The 24,630-nt window shown below is 35.6% G+C and overlaps 2 protein-coding genes and 1 pseudogene across 2 annotated transcripts; 1 reads left to right on the top strand and 2 right to left on the bottom strand.

Moving 5' to 3' along the window:
• Positions 1 to 1,482: 1,482 nt before the first annotated feature.
• LOC127422123 (carbonic anhydrase 4-like) lies at positions 1,483 to 4,271 on the bottom strand. Its single transcript, XM_051665478.1, has 7 exons — positions 4,166 to 4,271; positions 3,910 to 4,074; positions 3,589 to 3,734; positions 3,401 to 3,493; positions 2,149 to 2,215; positions 1,756 to 1,919; positions 1,483 to 1,659 (listed from the first exon to the last, which is right to left on the bottom strand). The coding sequence occupies exons 1-7, from the start codon at positions 4,269 to 4,271 to the stop codon at positions 1,483 to 1,485; spliced, it is 918 nt and encodes a 305-aa protein (XP_051521438.1).
• A 6,124-nt stretch (positions 4,272 to 10,395) lies between these two features.
• LOC127422122 (RIMS-binding protein 2-like) lies at positions 10,396 to 16,170 on the bottom strand (annotated as a pseudogene).
• A 1,566-nt stretch (positions 16,171 to 17,736) lies between these two features.
• On the top strand, positions 17,737 to 23,600 carry LOC127422319 (14-3-3 protein gamma-B-like). The gene is made up of 2 exons (XM_051665744.1): positions 17,737 to 17,988; positions 21,872 to 23,600. Exons 1-2 carry the CDS (start codon positions 17,902 to 17,904, stop codon positions 22,526 to 22,528), a joined length of 744 nt encoding a protein of 247 aa, XP_051521704.1. The 5' UTR covers positions 17,737 to 17,901; the 3' UTR covers positions 22,529 to 23,600.
• Positions 23,601 to 24,630: the final 1,030 nt, after the last annotated feature.

Raw genomic sequence — 24,630 nt, 5'->3', positions numbered from 1 at the left:
GTGTATCTACCTGAATATGGAGTGTGCAACTTTCTCTTTTCTCAGTCTGCACATAGCGACTCATGCCACCCTAGAGAACATGTGGATCTCCAAGAGCTTGAAGCAGACTCATTTATAGATTTATTCATTTCATATTGGAGTTGCAGATTGTGGGTATTGAACAGGAACACATGGGAAAAATATAATTGGTAGGCTTGGGATCGATGCCGTTTCATGTATTGATAATCAGAGGATTTTCCTGATGATTATCAATACATATCAGACATTTTTCAGATATAAATATGGCTTCTCATTGCACGATAGCCTTTGTCTTTTCAAACATATTTCTCAACACAACTTTGGTAAAGTGTAAGCAGCAGGGGTAATTAAAATGGGTCATGCACCGGACACGTCTGGCGGACGTCATGACGCGTTCTAAAATTCAAAACATTTTCTACGAAGGGTATGTAAGCACACACCGCAGGCTTGCCATCTCCGGAGGCTGTTAAAAATTCTGCAGTGCCACGGAGCTCAACTCACATAGTTTTCCATTAAATTCAACCCAAATCATTATTAAAAGACAGATTATTTACTATAGTCTTTACTGGATTATATACTGTGTATAAGCATCGTTCATAGAGCCTACACAATGTATTTTCAGTTACAAGTATGTCTTTTTGTGGTTTGAGTGCTTGAATGAAAGACCTAAGGCTACATACAGAGAAATTTCATAATCAACGTCACCATTTCTAATCGTTCAGTTTGCACAGTTAGACCAGTTTCATACACTAACCTGCAAACTCATCAACGTCACTTTATTCATTCTTAAAGAAATACAAAAACGGAAGTGTGAAATTTCTGCGCCACTGAACGGAATTGAAAAAATAGCCGTTTGTTTTAAAAAAAAATATCTGAATGAGTCCCCCGTCTTGTTTTGGACAAACAAACAGATAGTGCCACCCCAACTCACGCCATTGGTTGAATCAATGTTATTGTGTCAGCATGGACGGTCACTCAAAACAAAAAGAGGTATTTTATAGCGCCACAGAGATACAGTTTAAAGTGTTAGAAAAAAATGTACCTACAAATTGCTTGCTTACACTTGTTTCTTGGAAAAATAAGCTGAGATAAGAGAACATATTTTAACATACTTATTGAACATACACATTGAAATCATCCAAAGCAATCTACAAAAAATCATTTCAAAAACACCTTCAATGAACATGAAGGACTGGAAAAGTAACTGACATTTGTATTTCCTCTATACATTGCATACTGTCATGTTCTAATGTCACACAATGTCCTTCCACACAATATAATTAATTGTCTTTGGTAAGTACAGCAACAGGGCCTGTTGAAGGAACCTCATTTTCTTTACCCATATACACAATGATTGAACGGCAATAACATTTTATTCGACTTGACTTCATTTATTAATGAATTATAAATAAAACATGCTTTTGAGCAAATTCCCCAATAGATAACTGATGCATACTCCATCAATCAGAATGTGAGAACAGAGAGTGTTGTGAAAACAGAGCTGAACAATAAGGTAGTGCTAACACAAACAACAACACTCATGGAGTAAGACACCTTACGTCCATTCCGGGGCTGAACGGGTCGGTACGTGTCCACCATGGCAGTTTCATTGTCAAACAGCAGACTTGAAAATGCAGTGAGCTGTAAGACAAAAATGAGACAACACATTTGGTCAACTGTGTGATATTCTTGCATGCTCAAGATGTGTTTAAATCCTTTATTTGTATCATAAACTACCTGTTCCTTGCTGAGTGGTATGGGTTCTTCAAATATAGTCCAGACAACAGCTTCAGAACAGTTTGGTGTGGTGAGGGACCCCTGGTAGCGAAAGTACCGCCCCAAGGTATCATGAGAGGGAATCAGCATGTCTAATGACATTGCTTCAAGTGTTGCATTGGTGCCTGAAAATAGAGGTTTCATAGTTTGTTATAAAGTTCTTTAATACAGTCTGTCTAAATAGCCTGTCTGAGTAATACTACATCTTAAAACTTGTCCTCCCATATATTAGACATATTATGACCTTTTTTTGACTATGTTTAGCACTGCTATATGTCATAAAAAAAACTTTACCCAGAACAAATAAAATAAAAAATGTATTAACCTTTGTATGTAGGTAAATAAAAATCTTACCAGGGAGTGTAATACTGATAAGAGAATTTATGATGGACTCATATTTCTTATTGGCTCTTTCTGATTCCTGTAAAATATGACCAAACAATGAGAAGCGGTTGTAGCTGTATCAAACTGAACCTGCCATTTAACAATAAAATAATTGTGTGCGTCTGTGCACGTTTATCAGTGTTGGGTGTAACCTGATTACAAAGTAATAAATTAATCGTATTACTTTTTATTCAAACAGTAGTGTAAGTCATTGCATTTTAAATTTGTTTAATCATATTACAGTTTCTGACTTTCAATTAAGTTAATTGCATTTAAGTACTTGGGTAACACATTTCTTAAATAATATTATTTAAGAAGAATACATGGAAAATATGAATTATGCTCATATTTACGTCTGTTTGCTTTTCTGTGAACTGAAGGGTCACTAAAACGTCATTGGTTTAAATGTGTGGTGCTGAGTATATGACTTGAGTGCAACAATGAACAAGGACAAAATATAGACATTTTGTATTCGTTTAGCAGAAAAACAAAAACTTTAAAAAGTAACGCAAAAGTAAAGTAAATAGAAATGTAATTACTTTTCCCATGAACAATAAGTTTTGTAATCCGATTACAATTTTAAAGAAGTAATTTGTAATGGATTACTTTTATGAGGAACTAAGCCAACGGTCTTTGCTTTTTGAATGGCCGAAGTGCCCCTAGTGGCTGAAGCCGGAACTACAGTTATGTGCTTGTGCAACAGTACTGAGACCCAAACTGTGTTCTTTCACTTCTTTTATTCATGCAATTATCTAATCAGCCAATCGTGTAGCAGCAATGCAATGCATAAAATCATTCAGAGACTGGTCAGGAGCTTCAGGTAATGTTCACATCAACCATTAGAATGGGGAAAAAATTTGATCTCAGTGATTTCGACCATGGCATGATTGTTGGTGCCAGACGGGCTGGTCTGAGTATTTCTGTAACTGCTGATCTCCTTGGATTTTCACGCACAACAGTCTCTAGAGATCACTCAGAATGTTGCCAAAAACTAAAAACATCCAGTGAGCGGCAGTTCTGCAGATGGAAATGCCTTGTTGATGAGACAGGTCAACGGAGAATGGCCAGACTGCTTCGAGCTGACAGAAAGGCTAAGGTAACTCTGTACAATTGTAGTGAGCAGAATAGCATCTCAGAATGCAAAACATGTTGAACCTTGAGGCGGACTGGCTACAACAACAGAAGACCACGTAAAATGAGTATATGTTGAATTTGTTTTTACCTTGTAAAAAAATCCAAGAACAGCCACTCCAAAAGGGTCCCCAATTGCCTCTTGCAGAGAATTAAACTGTTCTTTTATATGGACAATGTGAAGCTGTGGAAGTTAGATGCATGCTTAGCGCCTTACTGATTCACAATTGTATGAATACTGTATAACCTGTCAGAATCTCTAATACAGTGGTCTAATACCTCCATAGGATATCGCTCTCCATCTAAAGTATGTTCTGATCCAGGTCCACCATTCTTGCCCCAGTGCAGGTGAAATTGCTGGGCTTTGTAAGTGGTTCCTAAGTCGGCCTCAGTGATTACTGCAGTGTTTGGCAGATCAACTTGCACTAAAGACGGTAAATCATGCTTAAACTTCATTACACTGCTCTACAAAAAAAACAACAACTTGAAAATATTGTCTATAAAATTAAATTAATATCCAGCTTCCCAATTGGGTAAAAGTCCTTTACCAGGCATAGTTTTAATATGGAACATCATCATATTGAGCATTAGTAAACTTACCTGTATGCCCATTGTTCTTAATGACTCCACTGAATGCCTGTTGGTAGCCTGTAAACTGAACTGGGGTCAGGCGATTGTCTGGGAGAACTTGCTTTGTTACAATGTTAATGGGTGACTGTTTTCTGTCTCCACAGGTTATAACTACTGTTGCCCATTCATCCGGTCCTATACAAAAAATTGCTTATGTTATTTCTGCATGCATCATATTTTTCATGTAATTTTGTATATATTGTATTAAATGATGCACAATACATACCTTTGCATGTGTTGTTGCAAGTTACCTGGGACTGATAGCACCAGTCTGAAAACAAGTTTATGACCAGGTTACTAACTGGAAACTCTAATTTGTTGTCACAAAGCATTATTAATAAACAGTGTTAGGTGTAATGCATTACTAATTAATTAATTACTGTAATAAAATGACTTTTTCATTGAAAAAATTAAAGTAAGGATTACTCTTAATTTTTCAGTAATTTAATTAGTTACTTCTGATGTAATTGTGTTAAATACTGTATAGGCTATAGGACAATTCTATATAAAACAATAGTGAATTTAAAATTGAAATGTAACGTCTAATGTTAAAATATATGTTTTCTAATTTAACGCTGCCCCCTTAATTTCTTTGGCCAGTTCATGAATAATTTATTTGATTTTATAATATTTATTTGAAAGAATTAAAAGAACAGTTTCATGTCTATCCTTGTATTTTTCATCTGGTCGAGGTTGATAAGGGTTTTAGAAAGTAATCAGTAATAAGTAATGCAATTACTTTTCAGACAGAGTAATTAGTACAATAATATAATTACACTGTAGATGTCATTAGTAATTAATTACTTTTTTTAGTATAAATTACCCAACACTGTTAATAAAGACCTATGATCACACGTGTATATAATTCCGATTAAGATAAAGATATTTTTAATGCAGACACAGATCATTTGAAAGACCAAAAGCTATGTTTGCTGAAACAATACTTCCAAGATTTGCAGGTTGTGCTCTCAGGACAGGGATTTGACCTACTTCAACAGTAAAAGGTTTTATAACAGTAAATCTGTGTTTCTTATTTGAAATAATACAACATTTTAAGCAAAACATTTTGTCCACCTACCTGCGCTTGTAGCAACCCTGCAAAAAATAAGGAGTAGAATGGAAAGACAGAACATGTTCATCCTTAATGGTTTATCTGCAATGAAAAATTCCACCTGACTTATCACTAGTTCAGCTGAAAAATATGTGAATGTAATTTATGATTGTATACCTTGGTGGCACATTTTATAACAGCACTTACTCAGTGACCCCTCCTTTCACATTTTATAGACAAGTGCAATGGCGCGCAAAACCTGGTGATCATTGAACTTATGTTTGTATAAGAACGTGCCATGAAGATATTGGTTAATTGTGTTTTCAACGTATTCATGGAAATATATAAGTCAGGTTAAAAATCACAGAACAGAACATTAACTATGTAGAATTTACTCACACAGTACTATTTTAAATAGCTTAAGATCTTCACTACACTGTACAGATGGAAAAGGAAGAAATATTAAACACAAACATTTACCAATTGTCTTACTTTGGTTGAACTTACCTTAGCCTATGCTTTACAATTTAAAGCCAAACTTGTTTCAGGGTCTAAGAACAATGTGATATGTGGCAGGGGACACATTAAGGCATTAGTACTAATTACATATTGATTATATATTAAAAAATATAATAGTTGATATACACCTTCTTGTGATATGATGTCCGGGAACCAACCTGTAACCTTTATGAGCATCCTAGACCCACTGGTCATGGTAACCATATTACTGAGATGGTATTATTCAAATGCAAAGCTTCAAACACTATGTGAGGAGTGTGATATCTTGCTAATATAATTTGTCATGTCTGTGTTATAAAAGTTAATGTGTCATGCATAGACTCTGGAATACTTTAATCTAGTACCCATTATTAAAAAGATCTCCACCCAGAGCAAACTTTATTTTTTGTTTTCAGCTACCATCTTCCAAATCATTTCTCTTACATTAATGGTTAACATCGTTGCCAACATGGTAGAAGTATGCATTAAAAACAGTCAAATTAAATAGAAAATGTGGTAACATTTACAATAAGGTTCCATTTATTAACATTAGTTTACAAAATTAGTTAACATGAACTAACAATGAACAATAAACATTCATACATCTTAGTAAATGTTCATTTCAACATATAGTAATAAAAAACATTTTTAATCAAAAGTTGTATTCGTTAACATTAGTTAATGCACTATAAACTAACATGAACTAACAATGAACAACTGTATTTTGTTTTATTAACTAACATTTACAAAGATTAATAAATGCTGAGAAAAAATATTGTCCATTGTTATTTAATGATATCTAATGCATTAACTCATTTTAACAAATGGAACCTTATTGTAAAGTGTTACCGAAAATGTAGTAAACAAAGTTACATTTATACATTTATGTCTTCATAAATGTATTGTTACATGGATATGCAGCATAATGTAACACACACTCAAAAAATAAATGTATGATTTACGCATTTCAGTTTCAGTAATCTTTAATAATATACATTTAAAAAATGAAATATATTATGTTTTAGTAATTACATTTTGTTTTAAAATTACACAATGGAATTTTGTTATGAAATTGAAATGCGTGTATCTTAAAAGTAGGCTAAAATATTTTTTGAGTGCACTTGTAGGTTATCTTTCCATATGTCAGATGGGATAGTTACAGGCTCTAATCTGTCCAATTTACAGTTAGTAACCGTAAGTATCATAGTTGTTAGTTACAAAACTTGTGCCACCTAGTGGCAACTCTAGGTTAAAATATCTAGGGGGTCACACAACTTAAAAAAAAAAAAAAAATCTGAACATGCTGCTACAAAAGAGATTATATACTAAATACAAAAGCAAATATATAATTAAAATAATAATATAGTTTAAATATACTTATTTACTTATGGGATTGTCAAGATTGGTATGTTGTTTGTCTTTGAAATGTCTGAAATCATATGCTGACAATGGTTGAAAACAAAAAAAGATCATAAAATGTGTTCTTTATCATTCGAATGTGTGCATATTTTCCATTATGCTGGCACAATATGTTTTGATGTCTCTAGAAAGTGATTTAGGAACAATAAAAGTGTTTAATCAGTTCTTCCTGCATCTTAAAGCAAAATAAGATAATTGAATTAACCCTAATCTAAACATGTCTGTATAATACCCATCATTTCAAAAATAAGTGTAGGCCTATTACACAAGTCCAGACTCAACCCCTCCCTTATGCTTCATTGGTTAAAGTGTGAGAAAAAGTTTTACAGGACTGACACTGACACAGTTGTACAGGACAATAAAGTTCATGGTAGAGCTGATAACTAATTCATTCACACCAGTGGATTACTCAATGAGGGTTTTGTGTCTCTGATTAAAAGGAAGCAATCAACATCCTTTAGATTTGACCTTTAGATACAGCCTCCATCTTTCACAAGCTCTGACGCCAATGCATCAGAGACATTTGACGAATATGCAAATGTAGACTTTATTGAAGCTTTGAAACAAAGTTATTAATTTACCTAGTTACATTTCTCTGCATGGGATATCTCTTGATAGGATGTCCGTAAATTATGTTTGACTTGCTTAATAAGTATTTTTTCTAAGAATATTATCTTTGTACATCACAGAGATGTCTCCGCACAGCCCCCACTTCTGTTGGACAAACAAGAGTTTGAGATTTGTGTTGTCTAGACAACCAAGTCCATCTCGTGTACATCGTGTTCGGGGAAATTCTGCCGAGACGAGACAGTTGCCTCCTGTTTATGAAGTCCCATAAACTCAGGGGAGTCTGACAAGTGTCTGAATTCTAGCTTCTAAGAAAAGTGGGACCAAAAAAAGAGAGGCTCTTCTCAGCTTGTCTTTAATTGCATTTTGATATACATTGGATTTCACAGTCTCACAGTTGATAGTTTCAGTGCTATATTAATGCTTTAAAAGGTCTGTAATTTGGGCCAGCCGGCGGGCCCAACGAGAAAAAATAATGATCAAAATATTTAAAACTACAGTCTTGACCAACACAAAATAGATATTATTTTACAGCTTAGAAGATGTACTTTACAATGCATGTAGGTATTGTTACAAAAACTGAATAAATGCTTTGAAATTCGCAGACAAATCAAGAAGTGTAAAGTGCAAAGTTTTACTCAGATACCGTTGACATGATTGGAAACAAAACAAAAGCAGTTTTTTGGAGCTACCTCATTTACACCCTGAGATATGATGTAAAATCATAAAAATAAGAAAAAAGGACATTTTTGTCTCAAGGTTTTGGTGATTTTTCAGCAGTTTCTTAGGATAAGAGACTCATAATTTAACATGACCTATATCTTTAAAAAATGCAAATTTCTTCTTTTAAATGATACTAAACACTTGACACTTCATGTATTTTTATTTATTTATTGTTATTATTATTATTATTATTTTGTTTTTATATTTTTTGTCGAGTTATAAGCCTTTAATTTTGGGCACATTCAGAGCTTAAAGGGTTAAATAGCATCACACTGTTTACAATAAATCGGTAACACTTAACAATAACATTAACATTAGTTAACATTTCTTAGTGCATTAGGTATCAAGAATTAACAATGAACAATGCATTTTTGTAGCATTTCTTTACAGCAATATTCCAGGCTCAATACAAGTTATGCTCGATCGACAGTTCTTGTGGCATAATGCCACATAGGCATTTTATGCGCTTGTGGCATAAAAATCAAAATTACAGGGAGGCACTTATATGAAAGTGAATCAGGCCAATAATTGGAGGATTTAAATGAAAAAAATGTGAAACTTATAATTTTATAAAAGCACTTACATTATTTCTTCTGTTAAAACTCATGTATTTTTGAGCTGTAAAGTTGTTTAAATCATAACTTTTACAGTGATTTTAGGATTTTAGGGATTGTTAACATTACATCATAATCGTTGTAAAACTGGCTAGAACTTTACACAGAAAAGGTTAGTCAGTGATTTTATCACACTAAAATCATGTTAACACACATATTGTTTATGTAGTGTGCCTATATTAATGTTTACAGATTGGCGCCATTCACTGCTATTGTAAGTGCCTCACTGGAACCCAGATTTTTGCATCTTTTTAAAGAAAAGGAAGGGCAAGTCAAAATTATTTTTTGTGGTGATCAATATTATGCCACAATGCTGTTGATTGAGCTTTACTTGTATTGAGCCCGGAACATTAATATTCCGGGTTCAATACAAGTTAAGCTCAATCAACAACATTTGTAGCATAATGTTGATTACCACAAAAATTATTTAGTTGCATTAAGGCACTTACTTTGGAAATGAATGTGGTTAGTCCATAAACACTCAAATACACCATTTCAGAAGTATAGCCAAAATACGTAAACATTATACATGTTAACATGCCTAGCCTTATCCATGTAAAGGTATATCTAATACTGTGATTACAGGGTTTTTTGTCATGATAATAAAGCTGTAAAACTGGATATAACTTTACCCAGATAAAGTTAGTAAGTGATTGTATTACACTAAAATCATGTTAACATTTACGTCTTGTGGCCGTATTTTAGCATTTATGCACTGGCCCCATTCACTTACGTTGTAAGCATCTCACTATAACTGTGATTTTTGCTTTTTTGTAAGTAAAAGAGGGACGAGTCAAAATAATTTTTTGTGGAAATCAACATTATGCTACAAATGCTGTTAATTGAGCTTAACTGGTTTTAAACTTGGATCATACCTTTAACCAATAAAGAAATGGGAAGTTAGCAAGGCACTAATTTAAATGACAGCATAAACATGAATATACAAATCATATACACACATTAGTAGCACACTACACTCTCATATTTGAAAAAAAGTACACCTAATGTGCTGATGAAACTGTGGTTTTGCACAACATAGCAACTACCCCTCCCCCCAGGAACTAAAGAGCTCTACAAGTGGTGCCAACATAAATGTGCTACATCAATTTTAGCCAATGTGATGCAACTAATGCATACAAATTTTTATTTTAACATCTGTAATTGATGAGATTTTCTTAAAGCACTCTTTAGCTCTTTTGTAAGCAAATGAAATGTTAACTTAACAGACCCAGTGTCAGTCTACAGTATGTGGAAGCCAGATGCAACCTGATCACATGTTTACTAGACTTCCTCTTTATTTTTCTGTCTGATTTTTATGAATGCTAAAGACCAAGGGGGATATTCTGTCATTTCTGATGTACCTTTTTATCGGTTAGGATGCCCTTAAAAGGAATTGCTTTCGGTCTATCTTAGAACGAAATCTGCTGTAGCCCAATAGGCATGCTTTTTTGCTTCTTTAAGTCAGAGACTGCAGGGCCTCTTCCTGTGGTTTGCACCATGTGGCTTAAAAAGTGTTAAAAGGCCACAACTTCTTTGTCATTTCTCTGTTGTTTCCGGGATCAAGTAGGCAGAGATCTGGTAAGTCACTGCTCTTCGGTTTAATCTCAAATATTGCACTAATATTACTATTTACTGATATTTTTTATTAATATGAGTTGCATAGTATACTGTATGATAAAACCTGCTGAGAGTGATTTAAATACAATGATGCCTTGGTTGAATTTGGTAGAATGCAAATTAAAAAGTTATATACACACACACATATATATATATATATATATATATATCCAAAAGCACCTAAATATGGCACAATCAAATGTAAATTTTTCCATACATCTTGTCTTATATTCTTCTTATCCATGTTAATTGCATCATTTTTGATTGGGAACAGCAAATTGGAGGTAAATTACATTATTCCAGGTTCAGTTACGTCAGAATAGGACAATTCAGATGTAATGTTTAACTTTTACCTACTGCCAGACTATAAAAATGGGTGATTCTAAACTTCATTGTGGTTGACTGTGACGCACTTTGAACAAGTTGAAAATGTTTGAAGCTCATGCAGTTGAACATCCAATCATATTTAAGCATGACTTGACCGTTGAATTAACACCAATTCAATTGCTTTGCTTCAAAAAACAGGTTGAATAAATTGCCGTAAAATGAATAGTTGGACCACATGGAGAGAGAGGAAGTACGATTAGAGCACAAAGAGAAGAGGCGGGAACTTCAGAGGTACAGTGCAGTCACTCATAAAGTAGACAGCACTACTAAAGGTTTTTACACGGTGTAGTGTTTCCTACTTTATGGATGAGTGTACTGTTGGCTGCGATGGACAATCATGATCTTGTGGAGCTCCACTGATGCTGAATATGTACTTGAAATGTCCCATTTATTGCATAAATATTAATAAAGATTGTGAAACTGCAGTGATTGTAATGGTTTTTGTTTTTTTTATGTTAACCCGCATGCACAGTATGTAAATTACAACTTTAATGTATATTGAACAACTTTTAAATCATGACATAGGTGTAATATCTTGAGATTAAAAATGAAAGGAAATAGAAATAAGAGTAAAGAACAGGAAAATGTCAGAGTGGAATGCTTATAATTGGTTTTAGCTATTCTCATAAAAGTTACTTCAAAACAAGTGATACAAAATTGTTAAAATAATTCCAATGCAGTAACTTCATATAGGAAGTAATTACAAAATAGCTTAAAATCATAAAAAGCAACACAGTATGTACTGTAGTAAAAAATAAAAATAAAAAATAAAAAGACACGTACAATTAAAACTGATAATCATATAAATACCATTATCAATCATTTAAGGCTATAAAACACTAGCTTCCAGAAGCTCCAGTGTTAATCAGAATTAAATTCCTTGGAATTAATGTAATTAAATTATGATAAAAGTAGTGCATTAGGTGAGGAGCACACAACTGTCATGTCATATTACAGGCAACAAGACACTTAATTTAATATAAACAATAAAAAAAAAAAATGTAAAAAAAAGAAAAAGAAATGTACAAGTGAGAACTGGATTCAGTGAGGTCCCAGGACCTGATTACTCATTTCCTTTAATCCCAAGGCAATGCTTGTGATGGCACGAGTACTCGATAACCATGCTGATCTCCCTGGAATAAACACAAGACATGTATTCTTTCATTCATGAGCTGAACTCACAATTCACAACATGCATGCATGTTACTATGAGTCATAATACTTAATAAAATCCGTCTGTAACGAGTGCTGGCAATGGCAATGACGAAGACGAAGTGTAGAGAGAACCCAAGTGCAGTTTATTTACAAATGTGATAATCCAAAAAACCCTAACTACAAACGTGAAAGAAAACATAAAACATGAACATGGACATGGACTTGACTATGGCTTGACTTGACTACAAAGTTACATTCAATACTTGACAAAGACACAATGGAAAACATGAGGCTTAAATACATGGACATGGGGGTACATAAACCAATGAAAAAAACAGAACTGATAACAAGATAATTAAACAATAAACCAATGAAAACATGACACATGAACATGGAGGGAAAACATGAAATCACATGACAAGGGAACAGGAATTAAATTTTTCTAAATAAAAGACATGAATCAACAAAATACACATGACACCGTCACTGTCCATGTCTCCAAAAACATATATAATGTCTCCTGCGCGGAAGGGAAGCTTATCCTGCAGAAGATTTCAGCAGTGATTCAATGGCAACAATTCACTATTTGATATGATACGTAAAGATACGTAAAAGGTACAAACGGTATTGTATGCAGTACAGGTATTGCAATTAACCAGTTATTATTTTTGTATAGTAATAAGTACAATAAAATCAAGATTTGTAATTTTCTGAAGAAAGTGGTATGCGTTTGCAAGGGTGTTTTGGGTGGCTGCCAGAGAATGTTAAGCCTAAGACAGAGCACTTGTATTAAAATGAATTTGAGAAATTGGAACGCCTAATATGGTGATTGTAGAATAGGAATTCCCGCCTTACAGGTAAAAAAGCCAATCAACTCTTTGATAGAGACATCAGCTGTCAGTTAACTCAAGAATGTCCATGCGCTGGACCAGCCATTTTTCTGCGTGATCTGAGCTAAAGAAGCACAGATTATTCTACAATTGTTGTCAGATTTTACTGCTGATTTATGTTAAACTATGTTATTTTATCTACATTGGCCAACCATTCTGGAGATTTCAGTCTTTCCACATTCAAGCAGATAGGAGCTGTACTTGTATGCCGCTTGTATCAAAGTCTTTCTTGCAAGTCAGTCCAACGGCGGCCATCTTAGGAAGCTATTTCCAGTCATGAAAGTGCAGCTCTGATCTACTTGAATGGGAAAAGACCGAAATCTCCAAAACAGTCGGTCAAAATTACGATCAAAGAACATATTTCAAATCAGCAGTAAAATCTGACAACATTGGTTTTATAAATTGTGTTTCTTTAGCTCAGATCACGCAGACAAATTGCTTGTCCAGCTAATGTGCATGGACATTCTCAAGTTAAAGGTGCAGTAAACTTTTTTTTTCATGGAAAGATATGCAAAAAATGTTCCTTCTCCCTGAATGATATAACTGAAATAAGTGTCGTGAGATATCTCACCAGTCTCTGTTACATCACTAAACTGTGTAAACAAAATGTGACCGCGGGCCACGGTCTCTGACGCTTTCTGCCTGTCAATCATTTTGCGTGTTCTAATAGTGTTGTAGCTGCAGCAAATTATTGAGGCTTAATGCCATATTTTGATCCATATTTTGTCAGATGAGGTACTGTTGTGTTTGAAAACCATGGAAGCATGATTTGTGTTTGTCTCAACGGTATCGGTGCGGTGTTTTGGAAAGAGTGGGCATGGCTAAATCAATGGCTCAGTCTCGTGGAAGTTAGAACAGCTAAAATCGCTTACAGCACCACAGCTGATGTCTCCATCAAAGAGTTGAATGGCTCTTTTACCTGTAAGATGGGACTTCCTTTTCTACGCTAAAATGAAATTTTCCCAGATTGTATAGCTCGTATTGTATTGCACGTTCTCAAGTTGATTGACAGGCGCTGTCTGTATATAAAAGGTGATCGGCTCATTTACCTGTAAGGCAGTATTTTTTTTCTACATCCATTGACCGTTGGGCATTCCAGTTTCTCCCATTCAGTTTCTCTCATTCATCACTGCTAAATAGTCTCTGCTTGTATCCTTGGAAAATAGCTGCCAGGGAGTGTTCTTAAGATGGCCACCGAGTGGACTGACTTGTATTGAAAGGAATTTTGATGGATGCTAGGGTATTGCTATTTGGTTGCTAGGGTGTTCTAGGGTTTCCAGGTGGTTGCTTATAAGGCTAATGTCAAAAGAGCACACCCCCATGTCTCTATGACTTAATGGGTCCCTCCATAAATGTAAGCACAGCGTAGTTCTAGCGGGAAGACTAGCAATTGTACATCATCGCAACATTAGCTAGGTAACTCCTAGCCAATCACATGTAAGCCATTGCTTTATAAGTCTGCTCACATTCTATCACATTGCTGTTTCAGTTGTGCCAACACGTCAACCTCCACCACCCCACCACCACCAGTCGAGTCCCGTCCTGCACAGGGGTAGGCTCCTCGCCCCTGCCTCCTATCTCTGGCAGGATATGACGGTTCCGAGTACAACTTCTTCGGACCACCAGACGGAGTTTACGCCAAAGAGAGACATAACATTTTCTGTTTTATATTCATCAAATAAATGTCATCCTGAATTTCACTCAAGTCTGCAAGTCTTCCTGATAGAAATGTAAGTCTATGGAATTTTGGGAATTTGATTTGCTAGAAAAGTAATAGCACACCTCTCCACATCATGCTGCATGATTTGAGGTATCATCAGTAATAGTGATGCTTGAACATTCTAGTTATTTGGCAATCAATGTAATCTATATATTAATTATTGTAATATATTATTTATAATGTTAATCACCTCAATATCCATGTTTGGAGAACTTTCCCAAGGTTCATGATCAAAGATGGCCACCATCCTATGGACCTTCACACCATCTGACACACTAGAAGATTCGCTAGATGCTAAAATTAATAGTAGTCAAGGGTCAGATAAAATTCATACACACGTGACTTTTTTATTTTTAAGACACAAAAGACTTTTATTGTTCACATGAAACATCATGAGAGAACAAAATGGAATACTTGCTTATAGAGGGAGTCTCCTCTGGTAAAAACCCCTGTTGCAACAAATTAAGTTAATCTCTCTGTCTTCCACAGGAATCTCAGTTACCATGTTACTTGGCACAAAACCAAAGTGACCACCCAACTCTGCACTATAGAAGCCATCAGCATCTTTATCTCCATACACCTACAAGACAACATATCTCACTGTCTTTATGGGTTCCCATTACTGCATGAAGTGTAGGTCAACAATGATCTGCAGATTAAGTGTTTAAAAGATTACGAATAAGATCAAAAAGCTCACTATTCTAAATTCACTTATGGTACATTTCAGAATAACTGAGAAATAAGATGTGAAAAGAAAATAAGAAAAACAAATCTTCTTGAAATCTTCTTTACTTTGATGATCTGCCTTGTTCAAAAGGCAATTCCTCCTCCATTGTTTCAGGGTTTGGTGACATCACAGCAGGATTGTAGGAGAAATGAGCCACAAAGAGGCGCACATTTGGGTCATACATTTCCCTCTCGGAATCCCACCTCTTTATGTCTTCCAGTGTAGCAACCCTAAGACCATCAGGATATAGATACACATCGAGCCCAACCATTCCTGTTGTCTTCCTCTATGTCTGAGACTGTCCGAGTTCCAATTGATATCCCTTAAGTAAGCAGACAATTGGTTAGCAAACACCGTATGCTCACTGAACAGCTTTTGCACAAAGAGAGGTAAACAAGCTAATCTGCCTTGGACAAATCTCTTGAAGGAAATGGATAACCAAAGATGTGTGCCCATCTGGAAACTTGACATGTCAAACAGTTTTCAAGTTTTAAGGAATGGTCCACAAATATCTTTATTGTGTGGACAAATTCCACATTATGGACAAGATTTGGTGATACAGGAGGGGCTTTAAACAAATACTGAGGAGAAGGTATAATAATCTGATGTTGGATTTGGCCCAGTTCTGTCGATAAACTGAGGCATCCGTTCTGAACTGTGCCAAGTAGAGCTTGCTGTTAACTGTATTGCCATCAAGGATTACTCCTTGTATGCCCTTTTCACCTTTTCAGGACAGTCAATTGTGGACAACAAAAGTTTTGCAGCAGGGTGCAACTAAGGAGAACCATGTTTGTGGCTGTATCATATAAACAAGATGTCTTGGTCATCATGGGAGAGTCTTGACTCATTATTCTGCTACTGACTGGTAAGGTAAAACAGCAACTATGTGCACATTAACGCTGTAATCTAATTGTATTGTGTCATAAAATCATATGAAAGTGAATGGCGTTCCACTGAAGTAAGAAAGTCATACTGTTTCGAATCAATATGAGAGTGAGCAAAGGATGACAGAATTTGCATATAATTATGGGTGAATTATCCCTTTAAGTGTCCAAACTCTTTTTGGAGCCATTCCCTGATACAGTAGCACATGTACATCACCCAGAAGTCTATTTGATGTGTGTGGGGTTTTTTTTTTTTTTTTAAGTTGTTTGCTCATATGCAATACGTCTATAAGATGTTTGTCAATGAGTATGTCTCGGATGTCAATAAGACGTTCAGCAGTTATCTTCGAGACGTTTAGATTGTAAATTTGATCTTTTTAAAGGGATATTTCACCCAAAAATGAAAATGATCTCATAATTTAAAGTCATGCCATCCCAAATGTGAATGACTTTCTTTCTTCAGATGAATGCAAACAAAGATTTTTAGAACAATGTCTCAGCTCTGTAGGTCCATACAATGCAAGTGAATGGTGATCAGAACTTTGAATGTCCAAAAAGCAAATAAAGGCAGCACAAAAGTAATCCATACAACTCCAGTGGTTAAATCTATATCTTCAGAAGCTATATGATAGGTGTGGGTGAGAATCAGATCAATATTTAAGTCCTTTTTTTACTATATATTCTCCCCCTGCCCAGTAGGTGGTGATATCCACACAGAATGTTAATCACCAAAAACAAAAGAAGAAGAATGTGAAAGTGGAGCTTTATAGTAAAAAAAGAACGTAAATATTGATCTGTTTTCTGAAGACATGGATTAAACCTCTGGAGTCATATAGATTACTTTTATGCTGCATTTATATGCTTTTTAGACCTTCAAAGTTCTGGCCAGCATTCACTTGCATTGTATGGACCTACAGAGCTGAGATATTCTTCTAAAAATCTTTGTTTGTGTTCAGCAAAAGATAGAAAGTCATACACATCTGGGATGGCATGAGGGTGAGTAAATGATGAGAGAATTTTCATTTTGGGGTGAACTATCCCTTTAAGATGTTTAGCAGATGTTAATTCGATTGTGATGCTTTCCAGATAAAAAGATCTAAAACAGACATCTCGGAGATGTACGTGTGCTATCTGGGTTGTTTGTGTATGAAGGACACCAATGAGCCTTTCGAACTGTACCCATTTTGTAGAATGGCCCATAACAACATTCAAGTTGTTTATTATTGTCTCATGGGTCATGTAACCTTTCTAAGCATGGCTAAATTACCCATCATGAGCATGGACAGAACTACCCTGAGCATGGACAAAACATATTCATAATCCTACAATTTAAACATCACTAACACCCCCAAAAGCCACCCCTACATTCAGTAGTGAGAGAAGCAGTTATAGGGGTGACTCATTCTCCCATACTGTATTTGTTCTTTAAAGACCACTGATATGTGCAACCATCTTCCCTGATATATGGGCCTCTGGACTCCCTTATAAGGATTGTTACATCATAAATGAGGCACCCACGTTTATAGAAAAGTGACGTAGCCCTGTAGCGCTTGAGGAGGGGCGAGGGTGGCCCGTCGGCACGAGCGCAGACAGCGAGGAACAGCTGCAGAGAAGCTCTCGTTCATTGAATTGCACAGCATAGCTCATACAATATAACCATTCCCCCCAAAAACAAAACAAATTATATCGTATAAAACATAACCATCCAACATGGTTGACCGCGAGCAGCTGGTTCAAAAAGCCAGGCTGGCAGAGCAGGCAGAGAGATATGACGATATGGCAGCAGCCATGAAATCGGTAAGCCATTCTTTTGAATTTATTTCATTTTATTTGTGGGATATTATAGTTTGACCAGCGGTCGCTAAAATGATTATTTAAATGTAAAAGTGTTTTATTACGCAGACTAGATCATCTATGCCGCTTGAAAGTGAAATGGTGACTGATCATAGGTTGATTTGTAGTATAATAGGGCATAGAACGGGTCGAATATGTTCATATAGTGTCGTATAATGGATTTTTTGTGGTGTTGATCTATGAGAAATCAGTGCTTTATTAATGAGAATGCAGACTGTCTGGATCTTGGGCGGTGCCTCCTGTCTTTCCCGAACCAGCACTGAAATGAATGAGACGACATTATAAGGCATCAAAATCTGTTTCAGCATAGCTATTCACCATTAATTTCAGTTAAATGAATAGAAATGCAATTTATTCTTTAATTAAATTGTTGCTTTGCAAAACACAATGCATACTAAATCTCACAAATTCAATCTGTAGTCTATTATTTGAGTTAATTCTGTAAATACGCGTTTTATCGCTACTGTTCATTACCCAACCATGGTGTACTGTCGTAAATGCATTACATGTCCATTTTTTTATTTATCAGTAGCTATATGTAAATTCAGCTGTCTCTATTTTTTCTCACGCATCCTCATAATTTACTTAAGTTTTAACCACATTCCTTGTCCTCAAATGGGAGTTATTCAGATATTTCCTCTAAACCAACGTTAGAGGCAGCAGAATTCCTTCCAGAACCTTCCATCCTTGTCATATTGCAGTAAGGTCCAGGATTCAGACTGGATATTGCTCTCTGGTTTTAAACCCTCAACCTTATGTATTTTTAAGGTTTGTACTATAGGGTTTATATATATATATATATATATATATAGTGTGTATTACTTTGAATATTTTAACAGTATTCAAGGATTGGACATACAGGACAACATTATGAAATCATTCAAGGCCTTTAGGGCTTCTTGTGGAGGAAAAGGAAAACATCTGCATCTAAAGCTCCATTGCACCTTCACCGTAGGTATTAAGGAGGCTCCAACCCAGGCTTAGGGAGATTAAGGAGGGCCCCTCCATTTTTGCTTTGTCAAGAGCTGACATCACGCTTTTTTGCTCTGGAAGGGTGTCATCTTTCTCTTCTCTTATGTCTTGTTCAATTTAATGTTTTTTACGCATGGCGATACCTTGCTGACTTTATTACAAATGACAAGTAGACACACTCGCCTTAATACAATATACTTTTAAGTGGATTAAGCAGTAATCAAGTAACTGGAAATATATTACAAAGATCTACAGTGATTTGGAAATAAATCACGGTGATCTAGTTGTTTTCAGTCAGATAAGCTTTATATAACATACATGGTGTACATTGGTGTAAATGACATAGATTAGTAATTTATAACGTGGATCTGATGTGTTAGCTGGGATTAACCACTTATTTCCTGACAGTTTCATGGAGGACCATACATTAAAAAGCACCCTGACACAAGATTGTTTGGGTGTATTGATTGGAAAGTCTGATTAAAATAAATTAGTGTAGTGACAGACGCAATCCACAAGATCAATTTAGCTGAAATGGATGTATTATGTTACATCCATATTACCTTGGTCTAAATCCCAACTGACTGTTAAAAGGGAAAGTTCACATCCTTGCGGGGATTGTTTTATATCTAAATGCTAGACAGGCCCTTTTAGCTTCATGGATCAGTGGGGGAGATTTAAAAGCAGTTTGACTCTAAAGTTGCTTCGGTCTCGTAGATAAAAGCCCCTCCATTATTGATATGTTTGGCCAAAGAGACAAGCAGCCATGGCCAAGCTGAAAACTTCAGAATGGAGTGACATCATCAAGCTAGTTAGCTGGATTACAATGCGTGTCAATAAATGTTAAGGGCTGTATAGGTGAGGTAAGCCTTAAATAATCTTTAAATATTTGCATCTTATTGCAACATGGCTATTCATTTTCTCCATTAACCAACATCTTATGGAGTTTTGTGTTCCTTGACACAGTCGCCTTCGGCTTGCTCACTGGGGTTCTAAATACAATTATTATTTAATTACTTATTTTTATTTACAATCATATTTAATCAAACTACACAATGATGACTCTAAGAATTTATATACATTACAGTTTCATTTTCTGTTAATGCATTATTTTCTGTAAAGCTGCTTTGAAATGATGTGTGTTGTGAAAAGCGCTATACAAATAAAAATTACTTGACTTGACTATCAAGGAAACAAGGTTTCAGTGCCCACCACCACTGTCACTTTCTGTCTCAAACAGAGTGCCAATCAGTGTTAGACAGAACTAAGACCTGTGAATCTGGACATAAATAGTTATGAGTTCAGTATTTCCTCTTTTTAATAAACTTACCCTTTTTCTTTTCTGGGATTTCTACCAGTGTTCCACTTTTCCACTCTGATCTTTATTGATCTTTCTAAGCTGTCTTCGAATCAGCTTGTCTTTTGTATTCTCAGGAGATGGGGGCTTTATTTCACCAACTGATGCAATACATCTGGCTTTTGTGACCAAAATCGAAAATCAGAACTCTTGATCCGAGGCACATAGCAGCTGTGGTCTGTAAAGTGTTTATGACAGCATTGTAATTGCACATGGGTACATATAGTTTTCTATATCATGAACCATTGCATAAAAAACATAGTAACGTCTGACAATATGTAATCACACCACAAGGAGGGGTTGACATTGTGGCCTTAAAAACCAAAGTGAAGACCATGAGCGATCTCTAATATCTTTTTATATCTGATATATAAAATAGGGAATCAAAATGTAATTTCTTTAACGATAAGCAAATGCGTAGTATGATCTTTCCAGCTTGGCAAGTGAGAAAGGTCAGGGAGAAGGCCACTGTAACACATGAACTGCCACACAGAGATCATCTTAACTTACACTGCAGCTGCCCTGGGGTGTATGTGGGAACATTTTGCCTCCCGCCCCCTTTACCCTGCCCCCACCCTCAGTATCGCTGAAGTGATTTCTGCTCTTGTGTATTCTGTAGCGGTGCTCTGTTAGTCTGCCGCACAGTAGCAGTGGTAGATAGAGTTGAACTACTGTACAAAATGAGACGATTGCCATGGAAACTGCACTTGGCATATAGCTCTTGCTCATCCCCATGGCTGCACAATGCATTCAGCCAGCTGATGAAGCTCTGTGTGGATATTAGCATTATGCAACTGAAAAAAGTAAGGCTCAGAAAGCAAGTCATCTGCATTGTATATTCTTTATATTTTTATTTTATTTGGAGGTGGCAGCTTTTGCCCCATTTTATGTATTATTGATAAACACAGTATTAAGAGTGAGACAGGTTGATAGGACATGACCCAGGCCGAACTCTAATCTATGTCCCCCGGGGGAACCACAGCTCAACATGTCACTTGCACAAACCACAAGTTTCCACCAATGTCTGTCTATAGTTTGACCAAGTAGAGCCTAATTAATACAATGGAAGAAGCTAAACATTTTGTCCTGAATGAACTTAAGCACCCTAGGTGAACGAATCCTGCGTTTATACTATGCTTTGCGTTGTTTTACAATTAGTTTGTTTAGGAAAATAAAGAAAGAACATCACGTCCAAACCATGATACGTTTTAACCAATCACCATAACCAGTCACCAACGCTCTTTGACTAGCTGAGTGTTCTAGGTCAAGAATTTCAGGGATGTGCATGAATAGGAGAAATATCACCAAATGAACACCTTAGCAGAACAAAAGCGTCAGTTCATTTTGTCATAATTTTTAGGTGAACTAAAAAAAAAGCCTGTTCGCCCAATAAGTATAAATTGGTCTTAAAGGGGAAATCATATTTGTAATTTTCTTGATCAGTGTTCTGTGTCCTTTTCTTCAACTTGCATTCTACTTGCCTTGTCTCCATTATAGGTAACTGAGCTGAACGAGGCCTTGTCGAATGAAGAGAGGAATCTCTTGTCCGTTGCTTATAAGAATGTTGTTGGCGCACGCCGTTCATCTTGGAGAGTCATCTCTAGCATTGAGCAGAAGACCTCTGCAGATGGCAACGAGAAGAAGATCGAGATGGTGAGGGCCTACCGTGAGAAGATCGAAAAAGAGCTTGAGGCGGTGTGCCAAGATGTTCTTAACCTGTTGGATAACTTCCTCATCAAGAACTGCAGCGACACCCAGCATGAGAGCAAGGTCTTCTACCTGAAGATGAAGGGAGACTACTACCGCTACTTGGCCGAGGTGGCCACCGGTGAGAAGAAGTCCACTGTGGTGGAATCTTCGGAGAAGGCCTACAATGAGGCTCATGAGATCAGCAAAGAGCACATGCAGCCCACCCATCCCATCCGACTGGGATTGGCCCTCAACTACTCGGTGTTCTACTACGAGATCCAGAATGCTCCGGAACAAGCCTGTCATCTGGCCAAGACCGCCTTCGATGACGCTATCGCAGAGCTCGACACGCTTAATGAGGACTCCTACAAAGACTCAACCCTCATCATGCAGCTCCTCCGAGACAACTTAACACTGTGGACGAGTGACCAGCAAGATGATGAGGGTGGGGAGGGCAACAATTAAAAGTAGACCTCCCTATGTAGAAACATAAAAAAATGGCTGATGGACTTTGGCAGCAGCTTTTGCCATGGTTTCCTCTGCAGCAGCAGTTCTTTATTTTTCCACAAGTTAAAAGAAAAAATATCAAGGGTGGAATGGGGGGGGGGATGGGGGGGGCTTAAGTCCTAGTTTGAATATATACAGAAATATATATAGTTGAATGGGCCTCCCTCTTCTTGGTTCTCTTTGACGTTTGCCAAAACCACTGAAATGTCAGTCAATCAGCCGGCAGTGGTCGTTGTTGGTTTGGAATGGCAGCCTCACACTGGCAAATGGACTGATGCATTTCAAAGGGATGCTGCTTATTTATCTTTTGGGTAGTAGTAAAGCATTTCAAAAAGAGGGTTTGGTGCAATGGCATTTGAAGGAGAAATGGTGTTTTAAATGGTTCCAGTATAAGTCATGAGTTGATTTGTTAAGAGTTGTCCTGTATGCAGTAATTAAACAAACTAAAAACTATATACTAAGGCTCATCACCCATTGTCATTTAGCTGTTAAATGGAAGTGTGGTGAATGAAATTAAGTATTCTTTGAATGCATAAAAATAAACAAAAATCAGTTGCTTAAATAAAAAGTCATTGTCATATAATCTTTGCAGTGTGATACTACTGGAACCATTCACTTTATTTTGAAGGACAGGTTAGGAAGAAGACAGAGACTTGTCTGATTTAAATTAAATAAAATAAAATAAAAAAGAAAGAAAAAAAAGAAAAGAAAATAGGAAAATATTGCAGCTTCAAAGTTTGTGGTTTACTTCTGTGTTTAACTTATTTTTGCACTTGCCAATTATACTGTTTTGTCAGTGTAAGATAATTACAATGATACTATCAGTGATTCAATATTGTGCATGCTGGTGATGTATTTATACAATAGCTTGACTTTATTAACTTATATCTTAGATGTTATGTATTCCTATAATTGAAAAGTAAACTGGCTTCATATTGTTTATTTATAATTTATTAGTTTTTGTTTTGATTTGCTATTCCAAAATTGTGATTGTTAACAATAAATCGATCTGTTATGGCCATTGCCGTGGTGACATGGAATGTTTATTTCTTTAGCTATAGGCTGACATTCGGAAAACACTACTGATCACTTAATTGTACCAGTGTTTTTCTTGGTAAACTATAACCATGACATTGTTGTGCAATGTTTTGCTCTCTGAACAATATATGAGTGCTCTTCTTGTCATATTATGCACATTGAACGTGTGTGGTTTAAACAACAGTGAAGTTACAGAATCAGTGTCTCCGTGACCGATTCAGAACATGAACCATTAATTGTCTTTGGCAGTATTTTTTGATTAATCTTAATTTCCCTTTCTTTCTTTCATTTTTCATTTCTTCTTGTTTTACTTTTAGCTGTCTCCTGGGTGACAAATATCTTGAATGTGAATAATTATGTAGCAGTTGCACAAGAGCCAAAAGAATAACAATAAATACAATAACAATAAAAAATAAAAATAAAAAAAGGGCCTCGATACTGTAGATGCATCTTGTCAATGTAGTTCATTTGTATTGTTCTTAATATTTGGCTTATCTAAAAAATAAAAAATAATAATTACTCAAGAAAGAAAATACTTAATTAAACAAAAGTCAGTTCAGTATTTGCAATGTGTGATAAAACCCAAGTCCTGTCTTTTTTGGCATTGTATCGGTAACATTTTACAATAAGGTTGTATTATACATAACATAAGTTAACTCAAACGTTACATGAACTAACAATTAACAATACTTTTACAGCATTTATTAATCTTGGTTAATGTTAATTTCTACATATACACTAATATTTTTTGAGTTGAATACGTTAAAATTCGTTCATGCAATATGAATTAACAATGAACAGTAGTATTTTAATAAATTAATATAATCCTAGATTATTAAATACAGACAAAAAAGTGTATTGTTAATTTATGAGACCTTATGCATTTACTAATGTTAACAAATATGACCTTATTGTATACTGTTGCCACATTAGTTAATGCATTATGAATTATAACAACAATGAACAGTATAACAGCAACGGACAGGATTAATAAATGCTGTAAAAAATATTGTGTGTTACCA

The sequence above is a fragment of the Myxocyprinus asiaticus genome, chromosome 31 (assembly GCF_019703515.2).
Source record: "Myxocyprinus asiaticus isolate MX2 ecotype Aquarium Trade chromosome 31, UBuf_Myxa_2, whole genome shotgun sequence".
NCBI classification, from domain to species: Eukaryota; Metazoa; Chordata; class Actinopteri; order Cypriniformes; family Catostomidae; genus Myxocyprinus; species Myxocyprinus asiaticus.
The sequence above is the reverse complement of the archived record's forward strand: the minus strand, read 5'-3'. Positions and strand labels throughout refer to the sequence as shown.